Source organism: Sciurus carolinensis, chromosome 3 (assembly GCF_902686445.1).
Source record: "Sciurus carolinensis chromosome 3, mSciCar1.2, whole genome shotgun sequence".
NCBI classification, from domain to species: Eukaryota; Metazoa; Chordata; class Mammalia; order Rodentia; family Sciuridae; genus Sciurus; species Sciurus carolinensis.
Genome location: NC_062215.1, coordinates 124065114 through 124079489, shown reverse-complemented (window position 1 = coordinate 124079489; position 14376 = coordinate 124065114). Strand labels below are relative to the sequence as shown.

General features: G+C 36.0%; 1 protein-coding gene across 3 annotated transcripts in view; it reads left to right on the top strand.

The window, feature by feature from the left end:
- Chn1 (chimerin 1) overlaps positions 1-14376 on the top strand; it is a 174792-nt gene that overhangs the window by 56975 nt on the left and 103441 nt on the right. For all 3 annotated transcript variants that reach the window (XM_047547157.1, XM_047547156.1, XM_047547159.1), the window contains 2 exons: positions 9811-9842; positions 13393-13506. In XM_047547157.1, coding sequence (XP_047403113.1) covers positions 9811-9842; positions 13393-13506 — 146 coding nt within the window. The remainder of the gene's footprint in view (positions 1-9810; positions 9843-13392; positions 13507-14376) is intronic.

Here is a 14376-nt window from a genome sequence, read left to right as displayed (position 1 = left end):
GCAAAGCATTACTTTTTTGTAACAATTAACACAAAAGCAATTAGTATTTTATCCAGTCTATGAAAACAGTAACTCATAATCTTATCAGTGAAAAACAGATCAAGTTTGTCAGTGTAAGAGATTGGGAAGATTTGTAGTTCTATGAGATCAGACTCAAATTAATTAAGGACAAATTTGTGACTCTAGAGTCCTGTGTGATCATTATTATTAGGCACTCTCACACAAGAACCCTTCCTTTATAGCCTTTAGCTTACTTACTTTTGGTAGGGCTGATACAAGTGTACATCTTAAGTTACATTAAAAAAAACATTGTTTTCCCTCTTAAATATCCATGTAGGACTGTGCTTAGGCTATACTTTTCTGCCAGGTGTTTAAGACCAAGTTGTTCAAAACTAACCTTGTTCCTCTCTACTCTTAAGAGTCAGCTGAGATTCCTCAGAGATCACTCTTGGGGACTTGAGCCAACCAAATTTGTTATTTTTATACAAATCTGAGACTTTGGTACACATAATTTTAGTTTGGAGAACACCGACTTGGCAAAGTGTTCTCCTAAGCTTTACATTTAACTGTTTAACTTTTAAAGTATAATTTAGAATCCAGAGTGTATGATAACAATAATCACAAGTCTGTATGCATTAACAAAAATCAAAGGATAGCCCTAAGTATATACTTAGGAAACAGTGTTAATGATCAAAACTTCACTTAGTCAAAGCAAACAGATATATGACAGTGTGGCCCTTCTATATCAGATACATATAAAAGAGAGCACTTATTGTTTATCTTGCCATTAAACTTACATAAACTTTCATTTTATAAACTTTTACATAACACTTAGACAGGCTTAGACAGGTATAGTTCTCAGAAGCATACATATACCTAGTTGAATATATTTAAGGTAAGTTGTTTGTTTAACCACCTACAAAGTAATCATTTAAGACTTTAAAACAGGTACAAACCCTAATTCCTTTAAGACTTAGTTTCCACAAGTAATAAAACCTAACAAATATAAGAAAATTATCTTGATAGATGAGAGTAGATCAATGTTTCAGACTTTGCTTCATACTAGTACATTAAAGTTCAAATAACTTTGTGCTAATTATAGCTAATTTAATCACAAACACCAATTTTTTAAGATATACCTTCTGCAAACCTTCTGCAACTTACTTAGACATTCACAATTTCCCTGCGTCCTTCGTTTTATCCTCTCTTTCATCTTGGACTTTAGCCCAAGAATATTACTTTACCAGACAAAATACTTTCTCATCCAGAAGCATTTCTTTTACCTTCTAATTTTTCATATTAAAACATATTTCCATACCTATAACTTTCTTTTATCTTTTCTAGTTTTGGTCCCTTTCTTAAATTCATATTCTGAAACAATCCTTAAGAATGTTATCTGTGAATTTAATTTACACAACAAATTTCATTCCAGGAGAGGTTTGGACAACTCATTATATATAAAAACTGTGTCTTAATCTTTTTTCTCTCAAGGGGTTGGAGCACAGGATATTTTGAGCCTGACCTATCTCCCTTACCATTATCACAATGCCATCAACTTTGAGTTCTCCACTGTCAATTATACCCAGAGGCTCCTCTCAGGCTTTTCTTTCATACTAGGCATATTGATATGCAATGGAGGAGGCCCTTTCCAGCCTTTTCTTTAGGCTTCCTTGAAGATCCCTTTGCTGAGATTGCCTACAAAACACAGGTTGTCCTTAGTTTCTATCTTTTTCTTTTCTGGGTGCAGTTATTTATTTAGTGTCCCCAGGCATTAGTTTGATGGGACACTATTATAGCAAGAACGGCTTTGCCCTAGTGATGGATATCCCCTAGCCAAATGGGGTGTCTTGTCACATCTTAAGAGGAAGACTATTCCTTTCCCCAGGTCATAAACCGACAGTGCTGGAACCTACTGCTGCATGCTTTGTGTCCAACAGCCTCCACCCAATGGGCAAAAGGGGCTGGAAGGCAGGGCAGAGGCCAGGTTCTCTTTGACCGTTTTTCTACAGCCCAGGCAGTTTTCCACCCCCCATGCCCCCAGCTTAGGGCTAGTGTCCTTGACCCACAGACCCACTGTGAGATGATCTGCAGCTGCCTGGGGCTAACTAAAATCTTTTTTAACCCTTTCTTCTGGTGTCCTGCTATCCTTGCACACCAGAGGCATTGCCTTTTGGCACCTCAGTATTAGTTCCCAACTGTACAGACCCCTTACTGTCTAAATGCCTATACATACAGGATCTGTCTCATATACTTTACCCCTGACAGACCAACTTCAACTTCAAGATTGTATAATAATCCAGAAAACACATTCAAAGGCCAGGTTGTGTTACAGCAACCTTTCTTTCTCTTAGGCTTATACCTATAGGTGACCCATTCAGCCAAGATCTCTCTGTTCAAGAGACTGTACAAGTAAGATCAACAGAACATGGCCCATGTCTTAAAGGACCAGTAACAGAGACAAAAAAACACAAACAAGAGAGGATCATTGAATCCAGGGCTAACAGACTGAACCTTTAAAACAGGCAGGCCTGCTCACCTGTGGGTATGCCTCCAGGCAACTCTTTTGTCCCAGAGGTGGGAAAAAGGGACAGTGCCTGTGAACCCAATGGAAATTATAGGAAGGAGATAGCCTTGATACTTTTCAATGCCTGTTTTACAGAGATTTTGATCAGTGATTTTGGTGTTGTCTTCAGTGCCTGTTTTACATAGATTTTCCATGCTCTACCTTATTAAAGCTCCTAAGCTAGCACACCAAAATGTGTTTTTCTGCTATCAGGCCCCCTCCCACAAGGAAGGAGTTCTATCTTTCTAGCTTAAAGAAATCCTACTGCATTTACTCTTCCTTTCTGTGATTGTCCATGGATTTTATTCTTCAAAATTTGTGAGAAAAGAACCCAGAGGTAATTGGTGAAGTGGGGAATCTAGTCTCATCTCAAAACTCCCATTTCCCCACTAGGTTTGGGAACTTCAAGTTGGTACTTCGTGCTCACTGGTGTTCTCACTGTGCTTCCCTTGTCCATTTCACCTTTTTTCTCTCCTCTCAAACCTCTAATAACTTACTCCCTCTCCATATTCCAGCCCATAATCTTGTATCCTTCTTTATTCTTTATTAAAGTAGTCAGAAGGGAATGTGTGCAAACTTCCACCATCACATCTACCTACCCTCAGCATTTGAGTTTCTAAATTCTGTGTCCTGTCATTCCCATAGATAACAGTCAGCTTTTTCCACTAGGCCAGCTCCAGTTCCTCTCATCTGCTTTAGTATGTAATCCTAGCCGTTCTCCCCTCTCCTCCATTGTTTTTCTCTTTTTATAAGATTATTTTGATTAGCCATAAACATCTATTATTTCCCTATCTTTAAAAAAGTTCTCTTGATCCTCCTTTCTCCACCTGCCTTACTCAACTTCTTTGCTTTCCTTTGTAGAAAACATTTGAAAATATTGTCTGTACTTCTCATCTCTAGCCCTGCTCGTCTCATTTTTCTCTTCCCTTCCTCCCGTCAGACTTTCACCCACCACACCTCCAGCAGAACTGCTTTGGCATGGTCACCTCTGCCTGCTGCATGCAAAGCAAACATTCTGTTCTCCTCTTGCTCATCATGTCAGCAGCATTTGACAAAGGTGGAAAAGCTCTTCCCCACAGTGCACTTTCCTCTCTTCATTTTTAGGACCTGGCATTATTTTTGTTTTTCTCCTTCCCCCACAGTCTCTTTTTCTGGTTCTTCTCTCCCTGATCTCTTGCTTCTTGGATACTGCAGGGCTCAGTTGGTGATGTTTGTTTCTTCTCTACCGATATTGACTACCTGATGATTCTGCCAGTTTTGGGTTTTAATACACTTATATTTCCAATCTAGACTTTTCTCCTCAATGCCAGACTGTAAATCTAATTGTCCACTTTGCAATCCTCTCAGAGACATCTCATAGACATCTCAAATGTAAATAACATGTCTAAAACAGAACTGATCTTCACCTTCCTCCTGAAACCTGTTGTTACCACAGCCTTCCAAGTCTCAGTCCATGGCAGTTCCTTACTTCCAGTGGCACATATAAAAAAAAAACAGGCATTATCTTTCACTGTTTTCAAATCAACCTACCCATTAGGTCACATTGACTTCAGCCAGTGTTATTCTGGAGTTTTAGTCTCTTGATTGTTGTTATGAAATTACAAAACTTGGAATCAAGTATATAAATATTTGTATAAACATATAATGCTTTTACTGTTGCATGCAGTATTCATATTTCTAATATGATACATTTATAAGTAAAATAATTTGAGATCATTAATCATTTTAACATTCTGACTAGCCCTTTAGTTTGATTATCTGAGTAATTTTGTGAATTTGAAAAGACTGTTCTAAACCATTACTTAACTAGTATTAGTGGAATCCTAGCCCAGATCTTCAGAGGTCCCAAAAGACCAGGTCTGGTCATTTGCCCCAGAAAGAATCCAAGTAGCAAAGAGATGCATGGTGGTGAAACAGGAAAGAAATTTTTTTCAGCATGACCAATCCTGGGGAGATGGACTAGCATCCTAAGCACTGTCTTAGGGGTACTAACAATAGCTCCAGGATTATGTAGGAGAACAAAGGCACAGGCCAAGAAGTTTGTGTGGTTAAGCAATCTTGGGCATATTAGGGTCTGGTTGATCATTATTTCAGATCTAGTCATGCAGAGACCTGCTGGCCACAGGAAGGTCAGTACCACTTGAGAGGTAGTTTCAGTTTCTGTCATGGGGTTTTTGCCTGCAGCGTTCACCATTCCTAGAATTTGGGATAAGCTGGTCAAGGAGAAATAACTCCAAGAGAACAGGTCAGAGAAACAAAATGAATGAGTTAAGGCAATGACGGGACCTTCTTCAAATCCTAGGAGCCTCTGTTACAATATCTTAGACATCACTAAAGCATCTAAATGCTCTTGCAGGAGAAGAAAAACTTCCTTACCTTCTTAGATTTCAGAGCTGAGACCTGCTAATTAAACTGACACATGGCAGATTAACAGAAGAAAAGGTTTATTTCATATGTACATGGGGTGGAGGATTCACAGAAGAGAAGTAAAAACCCTAAAGAAGGGATAATAACCCTTTTGTTAAAATTTTGTTAAAATACTATTTTAATAAAGGGCCATAAAGTGGGAAAAGAGACTGGACAAGGAAAACAGTGTTAGGTTTGAGAAGGGGAATACATTGGGAAGAAAATCTATGCTAAATAGATTATTTGGTAAAAATTTTTTATTCGGACTCAGGTCTTCTCAGGTGATAGTAGTGGTCTCTAGAGTTAGTCTCCTGGGGTATAGGAGAGGAGCACATGTTCACATATGGAAATTTGCTTTATAGATATAAATTTCCTTCATAAAAGTGAAATTCATACCCTGCTTTTAGGCAGAGGGGAGAGGATAGCAAGCTTCTGCTATGTTTGATGTTCCTTAATCACCATCAATTCAAAATCCCTGTGCCAAAGTGGCCTATTTTGGGATGACATATGCTGATCTTCACTAGTAGATGAGAGAGAGAAAAAAAAAAAAACTTTAAATTTGTTGTTTTGCATCTCCATTAAAAAAAAAAAAACAGGAAAGGTGAAATTGCTATGGGAATTTTATTTTGGACATACTCCTTTTTATAATAGTACTGTTTTAATCCTTAAGGTTTACCTAATGTTTTAAAATTCAGAATTATTTTGGGTAAAGCAAAAAAGTTATTTAGAATATAATGCCAAAAGCAATTTTGTTATGAAGTTGATTACTTAGACAGTTAATGGAAGCATAATAGAAATTTACTACAGGACTGTTGAGTAAATAATCCATATTTATCTTGGATTGGGAAATGTAATACGTTTCCTTCAACCAGCTGCAAAGGTCTCATGGTTTGATAGAAAGACCATGATCTCTTCCCAAATGTTGGGGACCCCATTCTAATGTGTCTGAAGCCCCAATATTGGGTCACCCAAAAGTTATTCTTGATTTCTATTTTTTAGGTGACTTTAGTTATATAGTTAATGTATGAATGCATTTTTCTATAAAAATTACACAGTTATAGATAAAATTAAAGTCTCTTTTACACCTTTCCAATTGCCCCCTTAGATCATTTGTCCCCTACTTTACAAGAGGTAACTATTTGAATTTGGTGTATTTACTTCCAGATTGCTCTTGATGCTATAAACATATATTGCAGTGTGTATGTGCTTTTTCCTAAATGATGACATATTATGCTTATTATTCTGTAACTTATTTTTGTATTCAGTAGTTTGTAATTCATCCATGTTAGTCACGATATAGATCTACATCATTCCATCAAACTTTGCATTTTATTTATACTACAAAGCAGCTTATTCCTCTATTGGTGTGTATTTATTTCCATTTTAAAAATAACTAGGAATAATGCTTATATGAACGTTCTTATACATGTTTTCGCATGTACGTATGCAAGTGTTCTAGAGTAAAAACAGCATTTATGCATTTTCAGTTTGAACAGATAGTGTTCTTCTGAGCAGCATTTTATCATATAAGTTAATTCTTTAAGTTAAGACCTAAATATTGAATTTTCATCTCAGAAGCAAAGGTTTGTTTTCAAGCAGATCCATGACCCCACTTTTTAAAGTCCTGGACCTAAAAATAGAATAGACATTATGGGTTGCTGTAGGGACCAACTGGCATATTTTTAGTACAGTGAATTTTATGAGGAAAAAAAATTATGGAACCAGACCAAATCAGGCGGGATGGTAAGACAACGAATAACCTGACTACAATCTCAGCAGAAAATAGAAGGTTCCTGAAGAATAAAGTATGGGTTAAGAATAATTTTTAGGGAAAAGGTAAAATCTTGACTCTCCTAAAAGAAGTGAAAATGAACACAGTAAAAGTTTATTTCACTCTTATGAGAGAGAACCAAGAAGTCAAAGCACAAATTTATATGGACTCAAGGGATACTAGAATGAATTGCACAAAGAAGTGAAATTGGTTTTTCCAATTAAAATGTTACCATGCAGGAAAAAGAAAAAAATCCATGTATTAATTACCTATAATTTAGAGAGTCCCAAAATAGCTCAAACACAATGTACTAGACCAGAATCTGATAAACCAGCAGAGTGTGCTTGAGATGACAGACAGCTTTTCACTCACAGATTTCTTTCTATACTATTGAGTAAATACCTCAGAGTTGCTAAAAACAGTCATAGGTCTGACCAGCGGGTAGGTAATCTAGACTTGGCAACCAGGCTTGATGCAGAACCTAGGGAGATGATCACTGAAAAAATAGGCTTTGAAGTTGTCCACATTCAGCCTCATTCAGATGAGTCAATTTCACATGCAGAGGGGCTTGGGCCTCTTTTGCTGTGTCTAAAAATTGTGGTTTTACCTTTAACTCTACCACTTGAACAAGTAAGTTATCTAACCTCTTTGATACTCAATTTCTTCACTACCATATGATCCAGCAATACCACTACTGTGTATTGTCCAAAGGAAAATAAACCCAAAATTTGGAAGAGATAGCTGCACTCCTATGCAGCATTATTCACGTGGCCAATATATAGCATCAACCCAAGAGTCTGTCAATGAATGAATCGATAAAGAAATATGCACTGAAATTCCATATTTTCCATTCTAATATACAGTGTAATACTGTATATTTCAAATTGAGTACTACCTTTAAACAGAAGGAAATCCCATCATCTGCAACAACACAGATAAACCCAGAGGATGTAATATTGAAGGAAAAAAGCCAGGTACAGAAAGACAAATACTTTAAGTTAGAATAGAAGTTAGAAGAAGTAATAGGTAAATAGGTAGTAATAAATGAAGGACAAGGAAAAAAATGAATTTACTTCAGAAATTCCACATACTTGTTCAGACATGTCACTTCCTAAGTCAGTCTCTACTGTAGGCCCATTACTCCCAAAATTTCTGGGAAACCTGTAAATCTACCTGTGTGCTATCACTTAACCCTCCAATAAGTAGATTAAACCAAGAAAAATACAATATCTTGAGGAACCTATAATTTAGGGGACTGTCCAGTGCTATTTGTTGATAAGAAACGAAGACTGCGTCAGCCTGAGAATCTAGAGATTGACCAGACAACCACAAACCACCTTGAGATCACTGGACGCTTACTATTCCTTTACACTTCTCAATACCCACCCCTCACCAAGTTTCCTGTAAAAGAAGAACTGGGAACCCCCAAAGCACATCTCTCACTCTCGAGATGGTGCACATTCTCCCTTGAATGCATACTCCTTGCTTTCCCCCGCAAAGGCCTCTCTCTCTTGAGGCTGCCCCCATTCTTGCTTGAATATGTATCTCCTTTCCTAAGTAAACCTCTGTCTATACCTCTGACTGGCACATGCTGAGATTCTTTTCTGTCACATATGCTAAGAACCCTGCTGGTCCTGAGTTGGATGCCTCCTTCTCTCTGGGAACTTCTTAAACCCTTCTTAGGAGACACTTTGTTTCCCATGACTTCTGTGTGGAATCTAAAAACAATGAACTCAGAAGCAGAGTGTCGAGTAGTAGTTACCAGTGGCTAGAGGTAGAGTGGTGATTGGGGAAATATCGGTATAGAATATAAAATTTCAGTTAGGAGAAATAAATTAAAGAGCTCAATTGTACAATATGGTGACTATAGATAATTAACAATGTATACTTGATATTTGCTAAGAGTAGATTTTATGGTTCCAGCCACACACACAAAAATGAGGTAATGCATATGTTAATTAGTTTGTGTTAGCCATCTCACAATGTATACACGTATCAAAACATCATACTATATATAATACATATATACCTATATTATGCAAGTACATAATATGTATAGATTTTATAATATATGCAAATTTTTGTCAAAAGTAAAAATTAAAGGTGAACTTTGTCATGAAAAACAAAGTGAGAATAATATTATCCTATGAAGATGAAGCAGGATCATCCCTGTCTTGTGAGGATTAAATGACCTCTAAATGTAACTGAAACATGGCAAATAGCAAGAGCTCAGTGAATGTAGTCTGTGGTACATCTCAGGGAAAAGCCTTTTTCATGATAGCACTTAACCACTCCTATACTTTCTATTTCCTTAATGTTTTCCTTTTAAAACTTCTTTATTGTTGTTTGACTTTATAGTATTAGTTCCAAAACAATTATGACACTTTTGTTTTTTTTTTTTTTTTTCAGTCATGCGTTCCCTGCACAGTAATGTTTATCACATATTTATTGCTTAGCAAATATTTGTTTAATGCATGGGGCAAATGCCTTCTATCTTTCTGTCCTCCCAGTAAGAATTCTTCAGTCTATTCTTCTGAGACTTTCCTCAGCTATAGCCAGCCCACATGCCATGAAAGCTAGGGGAAGAGAAACTGGTGAGGGAAGAGCTGTTGGGAAAACAGAAGGGCAGGATTGTAGTGTGATGTTAACAGAATGGAGAATATGGAGAAGCAGGAAGGAGAGGAATAGAAGAGATGGAGAGAAAGCCACAATCTGTTATGACATGATTGTGGCATTAAGTCTCTGGATGTTTTATTTTATTCTGTGAATAAAGTGATGTAAATATCTTTTCCAATTCATTACAGTTTGAGAAATGAAAGATAGTTTAGTTCAACTCTTCACATACACAGCGTTTAATAGATAAGAAACAGGCTTAGAGAAGTGAAGCAACCGATTTAAAAGGTACCAATGAATCCTTTTGTAGAACTGGGACTCCATCCTCCAACCTTGAATCTTATATAAATGTTTTTTTGTAATAGATGCTTTAGTTTAATACATATACAAAATGTTGAGTTAATGTAATACACATTTGCACTTTCACAAATATATTTTCTTTTTTCTTCCTCAATAGGTAGAAAACAGACCAAAGTATTATGGAAGAGAGTAAGTATGGATTACCAGAATACATTGTGTAGATTGGCATATGTAAGAGACAAGAAGATGGTGCTTTTAGTAAAAATAAAAGCAGAATAAAGGAAGTATTCAATTTGGTGGAGTTAGGTTTTCTTTTGCTAATTATAAGTCTAATAATTCTAGTTGGTGAAAACTATAAAAGATAAAGGGAAGTATAAAGAAAAAAATAGCATGGAAAATGTACATGCAGTAATATTAAAGATATAAGCCATATGAGTAAATATTTCTAAATATATATGATGAAAATGTTTATATTTGTATGTGTTTTTTGTATGAGATACATACACACACATACATATAGAAGGGTGTGGTGATTTAGTCTATATTTCTACCTTTCTTCCCCCATATTTTCTGTAAGCAGTATATATTCTCTCTATGATCAGGGAAAAAGAAAAGAAAGCAAATCATAGCTTCCCAGAAACAATGGTTAAGATTTAAAGTATTAGGTAGGATATGGTGGCACATGCCTGTTATCCCAGCTACTTGAGAGGCTGAGGCAGGAGGCTCACAAATTCGAGGCCAGCCTCCTCTGCAGCTTAGTGAGACCCTGTCTCAAAAAATAAAAAGAATTGTGTATATGACTTGGGTCAATCCAAATTAAAGAAGAAAAAAAAAAAAGTAGTAGTATTACCTATTTCCTCCTCCTTCTCCCCACCTTTTCTCCTTCTGATTGAACCCAGGAGCACTTTATCACTGGGTCACATCCCCAGCCCTTTTTATTTTGAGACAGGGTCTCACTAAGTTGCTGTGGCTTTCCTCAAACTTGTAATTCTCCTGCTTCAACCTCCCAAGTCACTGGAATTATAGGTGTGTACCACCACAACAAGTTAAAGTATTACCTTCTAAAGGTCTATTTCCTAATGTGTTTTATAAAATTGAGATATTATACATATAAATTGTAGCCTGATTTTTTCCCATTTAATATTGATGATGAACATTGTAACAATTTTTTAAATTGGCTTCATGATTGTACAATTGGGCAGTAGACTATGCCAAAAAGGGTTCAGAATGCTACTGTGATAATTTCTAATGTTACTGTGATAATTTCTTTTTCTGAATGTTGAGAAACAGAAATATAGCTCTTGGGAGAAAAAATATCACATTTTTACCATTATCCCAATAAAATAATTTTTTCATGACTTGGTTGTATTAAATAGTCATGCATATAGCAGATATTTTAAAATTATTTAAAAATCTAGGTACATTTTCTGGACTCTTGTGAATGGTTCACACACCTACTTGTGTATTAGGAGGAGGGTGATTCCAAAGTTGAGAATTACTGGTGTTCTTTACAGTAATATCATAATTTGTAGTCATTCTCCTGCTTTTGGCATTTAGGCTGTTTTTAAACTGTACAGATTGAGTATCCCTCATCAGAAATACTTTGGATCAAAAGTGATTTCAATTTCAGAGAATTTAAAATTTTGGATATTTGGGTTAGGGATGTTCAATCTCTACTATTAAAAATAATACCATAAGACATATCTTGGTGCATAAGGTGGTTTTTTTAATCTTTTTTTTTTTTTTTTTTTTTTTTTTTTTTGTAGTTGTAGATGAATAGCATGCCTTTTTTTTTTTCAATGTGGTAATAAGGATCAAGCCCAGTTCCTGGCACATGCTAGTCAAGCGTTCTGCCACTGAGCTACAGCCCCATCCCTAGGTTTTTTTGGTAGAAATATTGGCTCAACTGATATGAATAATTTTAAAATTCTTTACATTTCATCATCAATTTTTATTTCAAAATGTTTCCTTGAGTTTGATTTTTTTAAAGGTACTTAAGTTTGTTTGTTTTTTTAGCAAATAGATACTACATTTTACTAATTGTATTAATTGACGTCACTTTAACTCAAAGTATATACCAGTAAGCTAATCCAATGGTATGTGTTACTGCAAGGGATAGATCACTATCATCTTGCTTCCAGCAAATTTAAAGGTGTTAGCATAAGAACCTAGTTCTGAAACATTGAAAAATTTATGGACATGAAAATTTCCCAAGCCCATTGCAAACCTAGCTGTTTTGATTGTCTTAATATAAACCTATCTACCATGAACTGTTTTAAGTTGGTTATGAGAAACAGAGCCATGCCCGTGAGGAAAAACCGAGATTGCCACTTATTCCTAGTAAAGTTCCTAAATTATTAAGGTGCCATTTCAGGGCCTTTATAATTTATTATTCCAAATTCAGATAATCACTGTTTCTTCTGTACCAATGGAAGCTACAAAGTTTCTTTTGAGCAGTCAATCTTCCCCTCTACCCTGTTAGGTCTTACAGCTGGGCCTATGAAATAGACTAACAATAGGAAGATTAACAGGAGGAGAGTATGCAGATTTGTTAACTTTTGATATGTTATGCACAGGGGCATCACAGGAAAAATAAAATAAATACCCAGTGAGACTGAGAGCTTATGTACGCTCCTAATATGAGAAGGGAAGGGAAGATGTAGGCCATCTACTCTGAGGAGAAAATAAATGATTTATAGGAAACAAAAATAGTCCCTGAGAAGAATAAATGAAAGATATGCTGGTTAGTGTCAAAGATCACCTGTGTGTGATGTCAACTTGTAGTCTCCTCTCCTGTGATAAGAATTAGTCTTCCCTGGTTGATGAAATTCCTAGGGAGGGAATTGATGGCAATTGATTTACTTTTGGAGAATCTGTCTTTAGATAGATAAGAGTTCAGAGAAAGACTTTTCCTGCATTTGCTATTTTTTCAAATGCCTTCAGCTCAAAATAATATGCTAAAAAAAGCATATTTTGAATTGACATTTCCTGAATTCCTTCATTACTTTTGAGTTACTAAAAGGACATGACATATGTAAAAGTTCTTTGTAAATTGTGAGTCATCATACAAGTGTAAGGTGATTGTGTATTTTTAATAAATTGTCATCGCTGACATTTTTCTTTAATCTTTCATGTCAAATTATTATAGATGAATTTATATGTAAAAAATGTGTTATTTATGTTTATTATTCCTTCTTTTTTTCTTTGTTAATCAGAAATAAGATTTTGACAGAAAGTAAAAGCAAGGAGTAGTTGTTTGCTTGTGGTTTGAGTATTCAATAATGCAGATTATGCACATTATTGGGCAATCATGCCAATTAAGGACAACCCAGGGTCCTGGAAAATTGCCAGCATAGACTGCTAAGCCAAAATTTTAGAGCAACTGCACCAGTGAAAAGAAATGAAACAGAACACATTTCTGTATATATTTTAGGAAGTCATATGGTCAAATGGCTACATAAGTAAGGACTATCCTCTTGAGAGAGGTGGTTGATCTTCTTTAGATGGATGTGAATTTTGATTTTGTGGTTGGTAACCAGATTCCATAGCTACTTTGATGCAGTTCTTATCACACAGAGAAGCTGGCCAGAGGCCAGGCCCAGGGAAACACAAGCATAGTTAAACCCAAGCACTTTCCTTCAATTATGTGACAGTATTTTGTCTAGAGAAATGGAAGGGGAAGTATTTTATTGATAAAATGTGGAAAGCATGCAGTTTCTGAATTGACTTTGTTTCTCAGGTTTCACGGCATGATCTCCAGAGAAGCAGCTGACCAGCTCTTGAGTGTGGCTGAGGGGAGCTACCTCATTCGGGAGAGTCAGCGGCAACCAGGAACCTACACTTTGGCTTTAAGGTTGGTCATAGACCTGCAATTATAACTGTGCTCCATTTAAATCCTCTTAATAGAGGGCTTTAAAATTTAAAAGCATCCAGCATGTAATTGAATTGGTTCTTGTTTTCTTTGGACCTAATTACCATTTTAATAGCTTCGAGACCCTTTAAAAATTCCTTCTGAATGGTGGTACTCAGTAATTAAGGATTTTAAAACTTTAAATGCATTTTTGTTGTAGCTGCTTCCTTCCATTCCATCTTATCCTTTCTCCCCTGTCTGTCTTGCGTTGTCAGTTGCCATCTATTTCTTGAATAAGGAAAGAGTCTAAAGAAAGTTCTTTGTAATTCATAAATCTAAAGCCAATATCATTTCTCATAGTTGGATCTTAGTTGAAATAGCTTTTCTTAGGAGTGCTTGGTCCTTCCCTATCAATGAACTTTGCCTAGTGTTTTGGCTGTTCTTAGCTTGTAGTTGTGCCCAGAAACACAAAAAAAAATGCCTAGAAATATGATATTAGTTCTTTAGCAATTAGGAAAATGCAAATCAAAACTACACTGAAACTTCATCTCACTCCAGTCAGATTGGCAGTCATCAAAAATACAAACAATACTAAATGCAAGAGAGGATGTGGAGAAAAAGGAACACTTTTACACTGTTGGTGGATTGTGAATTAGTACAACCACTGTGGAAATCAGTATGGAGGTTCCTCAAAAGACTAAGTATGAAACCACCATATGACCCAGTTATACCACTCCTTGGTATTTATCCTAAAGAATTAAAGTCAGCATACTGTAGTGATACATGCATACCCATGTTTATAGCAGCACAATTCACAAACAAGCCAAACAGTGGAACCAGCCTACATGTCCATCAGTGGATGAATAGATAAGG